The sequence below is a fragment of the Aythya ferina genome (assembly GCF_964211825.1).
Source record: "Aythya ferina genome assembly, chromosome: 14".
In the NCBI taxonomy this organism is placed as follows: Eukaryota; Metazoa; Chordata; class Aves; order Anseriformes; family Anatidae; genus Aythya; species Aythya ferina.
Genome location: NC_140312.1, coordinates 953719 through 967850, shown reverse-complemented (window position 1 = coordinate 967850; position 14132 = coordinate 953719). Strand labels below are relative to the sequence as shown.

The following is a 14132-nucleotide window of genomic DNA, read 5'->3' as shown; positions in this document are numbered from 1 at the left end:
TGGCTCGTATTTAGCAAGGAAGCAGTATGTGATGCTTCTAGTATGGAAGTCACTGCATCAAAGGAAATGATATTATATTGTATTGCAGTAAAATGATTGGAGCATCCTGTGTAAAGAAATAAAAGTAGGAGTTTAATTTCTTTCATGTATTGCTTGAAAGGTGCAGAAGCAGATACATTTCTAAAGCTGTTGAGATTAAAATTCTACAGTTTTTGTTCTTTTCAAAGGGCAATTCTGATTATAATTTTTCCAAAAGACTTAGGGCTTAAACACATCTGTGTTCATTAATCACACGGTATCGATGTCAAAATCCTTCACAGAACCTTATCCTCACTCCCTTGCCAGAGTGCCTGCACATCAGACTTGCTGTGTAGTTCCCACTTCTGCCCAGGGGACCTCTGCCACCCGCCTGTGATTCGGACCTCTGTGTTATCGCAGGTGTCTCTGGTGCTTGTCTGAACAAGTTCAATTTTTACTGGGCACAGTGAATTGATTCTCCAAGCCCTGCCAACAGGACACCACTGGCTTTATGAACATTGATTTAATTATTATTAAAGCATATTAACTAACATTAATAACTAAAGTATTTGAAAAAGCTGATGCAATGCTCCTTGCTTTGAACCAGGGCAGCACGAATGAGCATAACTCCCAAAGGAAGCTTATCATTTCTTCTGCCTGGTCATGCAGATGTTAAACCCGCATGCCTTGACGATGCCAAACTCTTAAAGAAGTGATGAGGACGTCTAAGCTAACGTGTCCTCACATCACACCTTCACGTTTTCGTTCTAAGGATGGGAGCCCCTGACAAGCACTTCTTCGGCTGGCCTGCAGGAGCCGGAGTGAAGATGCGCAGTGCTTTGTCTCGTCCCGAGCTACATCGTGCAGCCTCTGCCGCGGCCCCAGATGCTGCTGGTTGGAAATTAGAGTGAGATCCAGAGGTGAGGGACAGATCTTTGGCTCAGGACCTTGGCTGTTGCTTCTTGATTAGTGAATTAATTGGGGTAAAAAGCAAGGGTTTGATTCAGGCGTGAATTTGAAAAATGTGTAAGTACACAAGTTGTGGTTTTCTCCCTTAGCCCTCGGAGTGGTACTTCTTACCGTGAGCATGCGGCGGTGTCGGTTGCTTTATGCTTCTGGCCCTGCTCTCAGAAGCTGGCGGAGCAGGAGCTGGGCTGGCAACTTGCACACCGCGATTCCACCCCGAAACCTCCCCTTTGGGGTCTGGGCACCGTTTGCACGGGAGCCTTGCTGTGTCCCCGCTGTGTCCCCGAGCAGCCTCACCGTGCCGGGACCGCTGCCCCCTGCAGCACCGCGGGCTTCGTGCGGCGGGGCCAAGGCTGGGGGGAGCCGGAGGGGACCGGGGGGGGGGGCCGGGTCGGTACCTGCGGACCCGGGGCTCGGCCCGGGGCGGCTGCCGCGAGGTGGCGGTGCGGGCACGGGTGCGGGCACCGGCACGGGCACGGCCGCGGGGAGCGCGGCCCCGGCCCCTGCCCCCGCCCCCCGGTGCCGCTCACCGGCGGGGCACAGCCGCGGCCCCGCCGGTCCCGGTCCCCCCCCGCCGCCCCCCGGCGGCCAGGCACGTGCGAGGGGCGGGGGCGCACCGGGAGGGGGGACCCCGGGGGAGAGGGGGGACCGGGGGGTACCGGGGGGGTACCGGGGAGGTGGCCGCGGGGAGCTCGGCCGGCACCGGGCGGCGGGGCGGGGCGGGCGGGGCGGGGCGGCCCCGGCGCTGTCCCCGGTGCTGGCGCGGTCCCGGCCCCGCTCCGCCGGGATGATGCAATCGGCAGCGCCCGCCGCCGGCACGGCCCCGCGCCGCTGAGCGGAGCCGCACCGAGCCGAGCTGAGCCGGGCTGAGCTGCGCTGAGCTGCACCGAGCCGAGCCCAGCCGGGCTGAGCTGCACCGAGCTGAGCCGCATCGAGCCGGGCTGAGCTGAACTGAGCCGTGCCGAGCTGAGCCGTGCCGAGCTGGGCTGAGCCGGGCTGATCTGAGCCGTGCCGGTCGAGCCGAGCCGAGCTGAGCCGGGCTGAGCCGCACCGAGCTGGGCTGAGCCGAGCCGAGCCGAGCCGAGCAGCGGGAGCGGCGGGCAGCTCGGCACAGCGCAGCGCACCGGAGCGGAGCGCACCGTACCGAACCGTACCGGGCAGCCCCGCGGCGCCCCGGCCATGTCCCCGCCGCCCCCCGGCCCGGGGCCGCTGCCGCCGCGGGAGCCGCCGGAGCCCGGCCGGCCGTAGCGCGGGGTTTCTGCAAGTCATCCGCCCACCGCCGCCCTGCCCGGCCCCGCTCCGAGGACCCCGGTCGGATTTATGGGGGTTTTGCGCTTTTCGCTCCTTTCTTCTTCCTCCCCTCCCCGCCGTGCTGTGTGTACCGCTTCCTCTCGGCACCTGCCGCGGTTAACTTTCCTGTGACTCGGTTTAACTCTTGGGATCTCCGTGGATGTTGCTGAGAGCACTTTTCTTGCCTTTGCTGCCCCTTGCCGGGACCGGATTTGGTGCTAAGCGGGCTCTGTGTGCCTGTGTGTGTGTTCTGAGTGTCCTGAGATGTTGCTTTGCTGCACAGAGCTGTGCGTTACTTGTAACCAAGGTAAGAGCTGCCCTTCCCCTTGCCTCAGCTGCATGTCTAAAGCAGATGCTTGTTTAAGATGAACCCTGTGTTGTCTTTAAACCGTGGGGTCACATAGAGTCCTCCCCTTGGTCAGTACTTGGGAAAAGAAACGCAGAACTTGGCAAAAATAGATCTGTTTAGCAGGAAGCTAACTGCTTTCAAAAACCATCGGCTTCTCTCTGTTGCAATTTCTGGGATGCTTAAGAGAATAATTTGTGTCTTGTTTTGTTTTTCCTTTTAACAGACCCGTGAAGGATCATAGGCTTGGCTTGACCTTGATTTTGATGGCTTTGTTGGAAGATCTGATGATGTGATTGCATTTCGTGAAGTGATTGCTCTACAGCCCTTATGGCTTAGGATACAAGCCACTTCTGCCACACAGTTATCCATGGACAATTCCCATTTGTTTTAGACAAACCTTTATTATTTTTTTTCTTTTGTTTCCTCTTTCCTTTCACCCCATTTCTTCTTGATGTTGGGAGCCTTATTCTACACTTTGCCGTGATCGACCGTCCTGCTGCTCCTTGCTGCTGGTTTCTTTTTTAAAATACAATGGCTCTAAGTGGCAACTGCAGGACTTACCTTCCTGCTCGGGAGCAGGGGACCGGGCTGCACTCCTTCCCGGAGGTCGTGGAGCTAAACGTGGGTGGCCAGGTTTACTTCACTCGCCACTCCACCTTGGTTGGCACCCCTCACTCCCTGCTGTGGAAAATGTTCACCCCAAAAAGAGACACAGCCAACGATCTGGCTAAGGACTCCAAGGGAAGATTCTTCATCGACAGAGATGGCTTTCTATTCCGCTATATTCTGGACTATCTCAGGGACAAGCAAGTGGTTCTGCCTGACCACTTCCCAGAGAAGGGGAGGCTCAAGAGAGAGGCTGAGTACTTCCAGCTCCCGGACCTGGTCAAACTGCTGACTCCCGACGACAACAAGCAAAGCCCCGATGATTATTGCCACAGTGACTATGAAGAGGTCTCCCAAGGCAGTGACACGAGAATATGCCCACCCTCGTCGCTCTTACCATCGGATCGGAAGTGGGGATTCATTACCATTGGGTACCGGGGGTCATGCACTATTGGCAGGGAGAGCCAAGCAGATGCCAAATTCAGGAGGGTCCCAAGGATTTTGGTTTGTGGAAGGATTGCTCTGGTCAAAGAGGTCTTTGGAGAAAGTTTGAATGAAAGCAGAGACCCAGACAGAGCTCCAGAAAGGTACACCTCCAGGTTTTATCTCAAGTTCAAGCATCTGGAGAGGGCTTTCGACATGTTATCCGAGTGTGGATTCCACATGGTGGCCTGCAACTCCTCTGTGACGGCTTCATTTGTCAATCAGTACACTGATGACAAGGTCTGGTCCAGCTACACTGAATACGTCTTCTACCGTAAGTACGAGGCATTTCTAAGGGAGGCATCACTGCCTGTTCGAAGCCTGGCTCTGACCGTGCGGTTCTCAAAGCCCAGAAAGTGCAAATTTCCTTGTGTCTGCTGCAGCTTAATTTTGATCTGGGGTGATATTCTTCAGTTTAAGCTTGCAAAAGGTAAAGCAAGGCTGAACTCGGTGCCTTGGTCTTGGCTAGGTGGCAGCACAGACTGCCAAAAGCGCCCATCCCCGCGGCGAAGGCTCCGCGCCTCTGAGCAGCTCAGCCATCCCATGGCCTTGCACACTTCTGCGTGCGAGCGCGATGCGATGGGAGCCTTGCAAACGCGCTGCAGATTTAATTACAGAAAATCTTCAAACGGGATTCAATTTGCAAAGGTAAAAGCTGCTTGATAATAGTCAAGCATAGTCAGCCAAACCATCTGTCAGCAAACCCGACACACTTACGTGCAGGGAAGGGAAAACAAAATCCCGTCCCCCTGGCTGCTTTTCAACGGGGAGCCTTCTCAGAGCCAACTGATGTGCTCTGAAATGAGGGCTCAGAGCAGAGAGAGGCGAGTTGCTGTGCCTTGTTATGCAACATGCCTATGAAAAACAGTCCTCATAATGAGAAGTATCTGCCCTGCTTACTGCAATCACATCAGATCACATACTGTTGTGGTAATTTTAGCTGATAGCTCTAGCAGGCTCATTAACTTTCTAAGTTGATATTCAGGTAGAGGTACTGTTACCAATGGTAACACGAGGGTGATTTTGATTCTATAATTCTGTATCAGAAAATCGTTCCCCAACTGCTGTGCTTAAATGTGCAAGAGGTTCGTGAGGATGTTTTCTTCCATTTTCATCTAAAGAGGGTGAAGGATGGAACATTTTCCCAGTCCATTTGTACAAATGGGCTTCAGCCAGCTGCTGCTTTGGGCAGAGGGATTTAAGGAAGGATAAAAATTGCTTTGCCTGCAGATCTGCCACGGTGTGTGCAATGCTTACAGTTGGCAGGCTTGGTAATGTGGGGAGCTGACAAAAGTTTTAGATGAAAGATGTATCAGGAAGTGAATAGTTGGTGTGTAACGCTGGGTTCAGCGCCATCTACTCGTGTCTCGGCTCAACAGGCAACCCTAAGCTGCTTATGTAATGATGCTTAAGTTAGCATCCTAAAGAGCTATCTGTATTTTTGACATGCACAGATTTATGTAAAATTAGTTTTCTAGCTGGATTTCTTAGCAAAATGGTTCAGAGGTCTTGGATCGGCTCATATGCTAACAAGGATAGATGATTTCTATTATTAGGCTTCTCGTGTTTGAAAATTATAGCGTCTTGTAGAAGTTAGAGGAGAACAATTCATGTAGCTAAAGGAATGGATTAGAATAAATTGTATTTAAATTTAGAATCAGGAAGAAAAGTTCTTTATAGGCTCAATGTTTTGCTAATTGAAGAGAGGATGAAAGTAGGTTCTACACAAATTAACAAACACAATCTACTGACTCCCATATAAATTGAATTTTTACCTTTAAAGGTTGCCTTTTGCTCCCACATCATTACAGTTAGGGTACCGAGATGAGAGGTACCTTACAAATTTTGGAGAGTGGAAATCTATAGCAGGCATCACAAAATCTCCCACCAATACACAGAATGCCCAATCCAATTAAAGTTCTTGGAAAGACGTATCCAGTCAACACGCTTTGCATTTGGTTCTTACTGGTTCTGTCTATTTTTGACACTGGTACAGTTTCAGAGATGGATTTTTCCAAGGGTCCTTCCCTAGGTAAAGCAATGACTGTGATGCCGAACCACTCTTTTATCTCAATCCAGCTCTCCCTGTTCACTTCATGCTGGTTGCTGCTCGCTGTGCTGGAGCTGCTGGGGGCTGCAGAGGTTCCTGGCGGTGTGCATGGGCTCTGGCCGCAGCTGGGTGCAGGGAGGAGCACGGTGCCTGCAGAATTCACTGGAGCAAAAGGAGCCCCTTTCCAAACCTCCCAAAGGCTTTCATTTTAAACTTTGAGGACCAATAAAATTGACATCTGGCGTTCTAGTGGAATATTACAACTTCTCTGCAGCTGTTTAGCCATAATTATTTAATTAGAAGCTGCCAACTGTGTCTATATTAGCATTAATTCATCAAGCTGTTGCAGTCAGGTTAATGGTCCTAAACATGGGCGGTGTCTAAAACAATTGGTTAGGCAGATGCAAAGGTGGTCGTCGCAGAGCAGCTCACTAGCTGCTGCGAAATGCACGGCTGAGGGGGTCGAGAGCTGAGAAGGGATGACTGTTCCCAAAGGAGGAAGAATAGGGGGGAAAACAGTGTTTTGATGCACCAAATACACAGCGTGCTCCAAATACTCCTCAGAAGGTAAATAGCTGTGGTTGGCATGAAGATAAAGAACATTCTTCACGTACAAATCCTTCTGGAAGCAGATCAGATGGGCTGATGGGGGTGTAAACCGTGCAGCTATTCACATGGGTACAGTGCGTGCTGTTAACAGCGTTGCATGATTAATATTGTATGATAGTTTATCCCCTCGTTCAAGTTTAGGTGCTATTAAGGCTAATGGGAGATTCGTGTTCTCCGTGGAGGAGCTTTTCCCGAAATGCAGGGCACGCAGAAAGCGTCCAGAACAGCAAACCTGCAGCTGTTTTGCTGAGTGGGTGGTGAGATGGGCTGCAGAGCCCGCACACAGGATGACAGTGCAATCCTGGGAGCGCAGCTGGGCTCCGCTCCAGCTTCAAGTAGGCCAAGGCGAAGCAGGGTTTGGAGACGGGCTGTGCTGAGCCATTAGGCCCATAATTAAGCAGTTCTTTGAAATGCAGTCGCTGAGTGGTGGGTGGGCAGGAGCTGCAGCCTGTGTTCCTGCTCGCAGGTGGGGCACGAGTGGAGGAAGGGATGGGGGTTCCGCTCATGCATCTTCTTTCCCTCCAGTTTCTGTTGTGCCAATGAAATAAAAAAAAAAATAAAATACTACCTACAGTTGGATTTCTGAAATGAACACTTCAGTGGTTTTCCCTCCTGTTTTGTCAATGATCTTGAAGTAAAACCCCACCCCAAACACTCAGATTTTGAAGAGAGTGATGGCCTCTGCTTAGATCTTCACTTTAAGCTGTCTCCAGCCTCTACAATGGGATGAATCACAGATGCACAGGGGAACATCTGGTGCGTGCTGGGGGGGTGGCGGTGGTGGTGGTGTTAAAGCATATGGGCTGGCTCTGCCTTCTGTAGCCTGGCCCCATTCCTGGCTTTGCAGTGCCAGAAGCAGGCTCTCCCTCACCACGTCCCGTAACCTACACACCAGCCCTTTTCGCTTGGATCCAGGCGTGCAGAGCTGCCCGGACTGTGGGTGACCGTCCTACATGTGCACGCTGTGGGTGCCAGAAGTGCAACGCGACAGGCTGGAGATGGAGGAGGAGGAGGAGGGCTTAGCTTCGGGCAGCAGGTCAGCGACAGGGCACTGCGTGTACGTGTCTGCAGAGCAGCTGGGAGCAGCGTGATGTGGCTGTGGGGCGGGCTGTGATGGGGAGAAGATGCATTTTAGCCCCTCAGGGTATCACTGTGTCCTCCAGGACCCCGTGGCACGTCTCTTCTCTCTGCTTTTCAGCAGCAGGGATTGTAACAGGCTCTCAGAACAGTCCCTGCTGCAGAGGGGAGGTCTTGACTGCAGCGCATTGTGGTTGCCCCTGCCTCTGCTCGCGTGGCTCCCCGGCCAGGGGCACGGCTCACAGCACGAGGCGCCGGGTGCCCTCTGCTCAGCTGGAGCAGCAAAGGAGGGGGAGAGGAGAGACACTAGGCAAAACGGAGCAAATATAGAAGTACAGATGGAGGAAAGGGTGAGAAAATTCACACACAATCTGGAGGGAAAGAACTAGGGAAAAGATGGGGGTACTGACAGCTACACCAAGAGAATTTGTTAGAGACGTCAAGCCTGCAATTTATCCCAAATGTTTCCCCACAACAGGCAGGTGGAGAGGGCTTGAGAAAAGCTCCTTCAAGTTCACTGGCAGAAAAGAATATGGAGGTTGAGATAGCTGCCTGTCCCTGCCCTTCCTGGGGCCATCTGCAAAGTCTGAGCAAGTATGAGGCAATCAGAACAACCGGCCTGGTGCGCTTAAGCCTCGCCTTGCACCAGACACTTCACATCTGTGCGCAGGTCGCAGCTCAAGCATCTGCAAATGCTCCAAGGACACTGTGGGGCAATCCTGGCCCTGCATCTCCAATAGCCAGCGGTTAGCCAACAAGGATCTTGCTGCTGAAGGGCGGGTGCTGCCTCCACTGGCTCTAGTGGCAGTGCTAAATGCTGGCCTCCTCGCCTCCCTCTTTCACGAGGATGCTGGCTGGGTGTTGTTGTCACTTGCTGGTTGGAGGCTGAGGTATTTCTGAGGTAGATTTCAGGTTCTGGGTTAAACAGATGAGACCTCTTGGCTGGGGCTGTGCAGAAGGAAAGCTGAGCAGACACATGGTCTGATTTTTTTGGGTGATCCTTTGGGGACCGAGGAGGTGGACTCAATGAGCCCTGTGGGTCCCTTCCAAATCGGATATTGTATGATTCCACAATGCTGTGATACCCTCTGCGAGGGCTCTCTGATGGCTGTTCACTGGACATGCATCCCTGGGGTGATCCTGGTGTCATCCATACAACACGATCCCCTGGGAATAATGCAGCCGCCCGCAGCCAGCCCCTCTGTATGTGTGAGCAGAGCTAAAAGAGATTGAGCTGATGTGCGTATCGCTGACTCGTAAATGAACTGCGTGGCAGAAATTTGCCTAACAAGATGAACCCTCTTGTGCAGTGACACCTACAGCTCTGCTGTCAAAGGCTTAGATGTAGAAGAGAAACCACCAATTTCCCTATACCTTAAAACAGATAGACCTGTATGTTCTTGTAGTTTGTTTTGTCTGGTTTTAAATCAGCGAAGATAAAAATGACCTAAAAGATAACAAAATAAAATCTAAGCCGATGAATAATGCAGTCTTCCTTTCCTGTAGCCAGGAGATGTTTGTTTCCAGGTATTGTCACTGTCTGTGAACCCGGTCCCTCTGGCTGACCAAAACTCGGAGCGCTCACAAGGATGCTCGTGTGCACGTGGTGGGGGCGTAGCGTGGTCAGCCAGGTCTGTTAGCGTATTCAAAGAGTCACAAGGACCTTGCTCCCAGCTTTCTGCTCGTACTTGAGCGATGGGTGATGCTTTCCCACTTTGTCATGGCAGACTGAAAAGCCTGCAGAGGCTGTCAGTTTGATTAGAGTTGTTCCACAGATGAAAAATGCTATTATTTATTGGAAACCAATAATGTCAAATCTGATTGTTAGATTAGTCTGAAAGTCTTCAGCTCAGTGGGTAACTGAAGCAAAGCTTGGTAAAAAGAGTGTACTGGGTGGGTACAGGGCTCAGGCTTCATTGTGGAGATGTACGAATAGTGACGTTTGGGAACCCGCTCGGGTGGCCGTTGTGTGCTGGCCTTTGTCGCTACCCGGTGTTCACGGCCTGGCTGACGTTCCGTATCCCTTCGGTAGGATCTTCATCGACCTGAGTGCTCAATATAGATGTTTAACATGAATATATAGATCTGTTATCTTGCCGCTCCAGAGTACAACTTAATGGTGCACATCCTCCCTCCGCTGCAGGCAGGATTCCTGCCAGGAGAACTCGAACCTGCCCGTGCTCAGAGGGCCTCTGCGCTGCCGTGAGCTCCCACGGCAGGGTGAGCCCTGCTGGAAGAGGCAGGGGCCTGGCCTTCGCCTGATTTTGGGACTCCTCTGTTGTTTCCAGCCACCAGAAGGGCCGTGCAGGCCCAGTGCACTACGGGGAGATGCTGGGAGTACTGGCTCTGCACTGGGAGGCCCGCTGCTGCAGGGCTGGCATTTAGGAAAACTATCGCTGTATTTTAAACTGCAGCCCAGCCCCTCTGGAGCTGGATGTTTTCCAGGAATGGTGTGTGTGAGAGCCCACGGTACATTTCCATGGACCGGCTGGTCCCCTTACTGTAACACACAGAGACGTCCCTGCGAGACAGCCCTGAGCTGCCGTCGGGGCAGATGAGGAACAGGCACCAAGCCTGTGCCCACCAGGTTCGGAGGGAGGACAGCTCGGCACGTGGGGTTGTGGCTTAGAGGTGAAAATATTTCAGTCTCACTGGGCTGGTCTCTGTGGAGCAGGGAGGAATCGCCCCCAGCAGCCAGTCTGCCACAGCTTTGCTCCATCTGATGGGCTCAGGCATTTTCTAAAACCTGCTGAAATGTAGTGGTGGTTCGAAGGAAAAAAGAAATCAGAAAGAGCAAGGAGTGTAAATAAGAAAACATAACACAGATATTTGCCATTCAATGAATATCAGCAACATATTGTATATACAGGCAAACACTTCCTTGCAGCAGGTTTTTTTTTTCAAGTCATCCTGGATTTGTTTAAATTTGTAACCACAACATTTTCTCAGTTTCTTCTCCTTTTTTTCGGCTTTTCAAGTTCAAGTCTAACATACAGTAAATATAGAGACAAGAAGCAAAATCTAAATTACATCTTTGAAAAGAGTAGCAGTAACCTTTTATGAATCTAACTCAAAACCATTTTTTATAAAGGAAGAAAACAGACAGGAGTTAGACTTGATGGAATTTCTTAAGTTGTGTCTAAAATGTAACGGTGAATGAATTGGACATTCCAATGAATTTTCTGTGAGCGATTTCAGCCCGCTACTTTCAGAAGGCATGCTCAAGTTAATACTGGAACAACATAAAACATTTCTGCCACTGTTACACAGCCTGATGTTAACCCAATGCTTCAGGTGCACGAGGTTAGGGTAAATCTTAAGGAACAATGGATGTCGAGTTTTAAACCTGACGATGTAATTGAGCTTACAGCAGATAATATCTCCCTGTACTGGTCATGTGGGAGGCTGGTTTTTTATTTTGGTGCTACTGGCCCTTACTAAAGCCTTCCTCAGAACTTTCTTTTGGAGTGAATGGCCTTTGGTTTTATCTCTGCTAGTAGGACCTGGACAAATAAAATAGGGATGAGCAGCGTACTGGACATCAGAGTACTGTGTAGGCTGTTTTCCTTAATTTTGTCAAATTATCTTGTTACATTATTTTTCCAATAATATTTTTTAAAAAGTGAGAAGCCTGGAATTGTGATAATACTTTTTACATTTCAATAGCTGGTTATGAGCATTGTTGAAATAGCCATAAATATAAACTGTTCGATTAGAGTGTGATCCCGCTGACCGCTCTGTATCGACTACCAGTCATGTAAAATACCTTCCGTCCATAAGCCGAGCGTTGGTGTGAGCACTCTGCAGCTGTAATAACTGGATGAGCTTAGGAAGCTGGTTCATAAACTACTGGCGTTAAAATTTTTTTAGTACTTGTTCTGAATCTACTAACAGTGATTAGCAATTTATAGGAGCTTATTGATTAGCTGCTAAGGCAGCTAAAATATTCCCTTACCCAAAATGCAGTGAAGAAACCCCTGGCTGCCTTGGTTTGTAATCCACTGTGAGAACCTTGCGTACAAATGACTTGGTTGCACAAACGCTGGGTCTGGCTGGCTAGAGGGAGTTGTGATCACTGGCCCATGCCTCCAGAGGCTGGGTGTCCCGGCACCTCGGCATCCCTGCTGCCTCCTCGGGGCCCCTACAGAGAGCCTTGAGCTCACCACAGCGCTGAGCCCCCAAATTAAAAAAGTACAACAGCCCCAAATCTTTAATTTCAAACAGGAGCATGAATCCAAGTTTTTACTGCATTCCCAGCCCAGAAGTACTCCAGAGGGAAGAGCAGCATGAAGGCGCTGCCTCTGGCCGGAGCTCTGCCTGCACGTGGGGACGGGGCTGCAGCACTTCTGCTCCTGCACCCCTCTTTGTCCAGGGCCCGGGAGCCAAACCAAAAGAAAAAGCTCTCTCTCCCTGCGTATTTTGGAGGAGTCTTATTTTAAGAACTTCAGACTGAATTTCCATCAAACTGAATCAGAATATATTTTTACACCAGAATTAAATCAGGCTGAAATAGAACCCAGTGGAACATGCTGATTTTGGCTGAATTTTGCACTTTAAATATTCTCAAGGCCAAAATCTCAGAGCAAAGCTGGAGTGAGCATGCCATCAGAGAGCTTGAAAATATGTTTATTTATGCTCCTACGAAGAGCTGATTTTTTCTCAGCTCAGGGTTTTCACTTGTAGCGTGGGGAAGTTGAACATTTTGTTCCATATAGCAACAGAAGGATTACAGAGGCTAAGCTCAAGCCTGGAAAGAGAAGGCGGCTTTTTACAAATTTACTGTTTGCATACTCATAGGAGAACGTGATTACTGATCTTCAGTTAAACTAAATGTAACACCTGTATTGGTAATGGGAGCTTTCATATCGAATTAGAATTTTCTCTTGCAGTCTTTGCCTTAGCGTGGTGTCATATGGCAACTGAGCGTAGGCTGGGCATCAAAGCAGAAGGCGGGGGCTGCTGAAAAAAATGAGATGCTTCATTGAAAACATAAAGTCTCCGCGCTTCTAACATGCAGACACCAGTAAGGAGGAATTTGATGAATAGCTTTCTTTGGGTTTCTCTCTTAGCTGTCAGGTCATCGTCAAAGCCTGTGCAGGGAACTGGTCCTCAAGTGAGTGCCTGGTGGTTGTTTAGCACAACACCACAGCATAACTGTGGGAAAAAAAGGTTTATCCCTAGTTTATAAACAAATCTTCCTTAAAAATGAGTACCTTCTTGTAGAATTAAGGGGGGAAATTGTATTTCTGAATTAATGGCCCAGTACAGATCAGTTGTAATATCATTTTTATGCATGAGTAGTACTGTATTTTGTAAGATTTTTTTTTCCATTATTTTTAATAATATGCAACGTTATTTGATATACTGATAGATAGAAGAGTAAATACGAAGACCTCAGGTTAATTGCAAAAGCTTTGATGAGCTCAGTAAGGATGCAGCTGAAGGACCAAGCATTTCTGCAGGGCATTATCCCTGTAAGGCTCCTTTCTACTGACAAAAGTGGCTGCTCCTGTGCAGCTTGGCTAATTTGAGACTTGTTATGGAAGATATCTCATTATTTCATATAATAATTTTATCCAGTGTACTTAAGTACAGCTGTGCTTTCTTGATAGGTCAGTATCTGAAAGATATCGCTGACAATTTCCTGAAGGTGCGTTCCTTTAGTCTCATTAATTTTATCAGGACATGCTGTAACCTGAATGCTTTTCTTCTGTCCAATTTACCCCTCTGCCATTCCTGGCATTTCAGGATAGGATGACTTTCTCTCAATCCTGCCATTGGCATTTAAACTCTTGTAAGGTTAGAGGGGTTCTGCACCCATAGCTTGATTAAACTTTTTAATTTTTAGATGTTTAACCTAAACCACGTGCAGGCCCCAGGTGCTGTTACTTTCTGGTAAAACCACAGCTATCAGGATGTACAGGCATGTGTTTCATAGCTGGGCAGGAATCGTTCCTAGGTGTGCTTGATTTCATTCATTTGTGAGCATTCAGGAGAACAAATCCCCTATTCTCTCAAGTCAATGCACTTATATTACCTGAGGAATAATTCATTCCCTTCTTCCAGGGCAGAGTCTGCAGATAGAAAGCTGGCCTCCCTTATTTTAATGAGACAAAGAATATTTAAATAAGGATGCTGATGAAAATGCTTCCACGAGTAAAGATTTGATTAAAGAGCCAGTTGCTTTGAAGAGTCCCCCAGGTGGAGGCAGAAGCTGCAGTCTGTTGCAAAGGGACTGAAAGGTCAGTGCCCGCTGGGTCTGTGGGCAGGATTCCCACACCTCGGTGAGATCCCCACTGCTGGGGAGAGGCCAGGCCCCTGCTCACTGTGCTCCTTGCTGATTCCCCAGGGAGCTTCTGCCAAGGCCATGGCACCTCTGCCAGCCCAGACAAAGATCAGGGAGTCATTAAGGTCTGGATGTAAACAGGCAGAAGCCACGGCTCCCATAGCATCCACATCTGCTGGCAGCAGAACTGGATTTTGTTCATTTCCTTCCCAAACAGGACCCCCTACTGTTCAGCTATTTCTTCTTTTGGGCTTAGTGTTACAGATGAAACAAGCCGAACGGATGCAATGCTACAGATTTGCATCCTACAAAGAGATGAGTTTGTGGAAACCCAATCCAAACTGACAGATTCAAACCCCTGTGGGGTTTGAAACCAAATCCTGGATCTAAACATCTTC

At 49.6% G+C, this 14132-nt stretch overlaps 1 protein-coding gene across 3 annotated transcripts in view; it reads left to right on the top strand.

Annotated features, from left to right (window-relative positions):
* Positions 1-894: 894 nt before the first annotated feature.
* The window catches only part of KCTD16 (potassium channel tetramerization domain containing 16), a 57573-nt gene continuing 44335 nt past the window's right edge, over positions 895-14132 (top strand). Inside the window, exons 1-2 of one of the 3 annotated variants that reach the window (XM_084535784.1) lie at positions 895-938; positions 2847-3986. In XM_084535784.1, the coding sequence (XP_084391910.1) occupies positions 3155-3986 (832 nt within the window). In that variant the 5' untranslated portion in view covers positions 895-938; positions 2847-3154. Of the gene's footprint in view, positions 939-1834; positions 2582-2846; positions 3987-14132 lie in introns of those variants that run through there. The other 2 variants (XM_084535783.1, XM_084535782.1) reach the window with 2 other exon arrangements.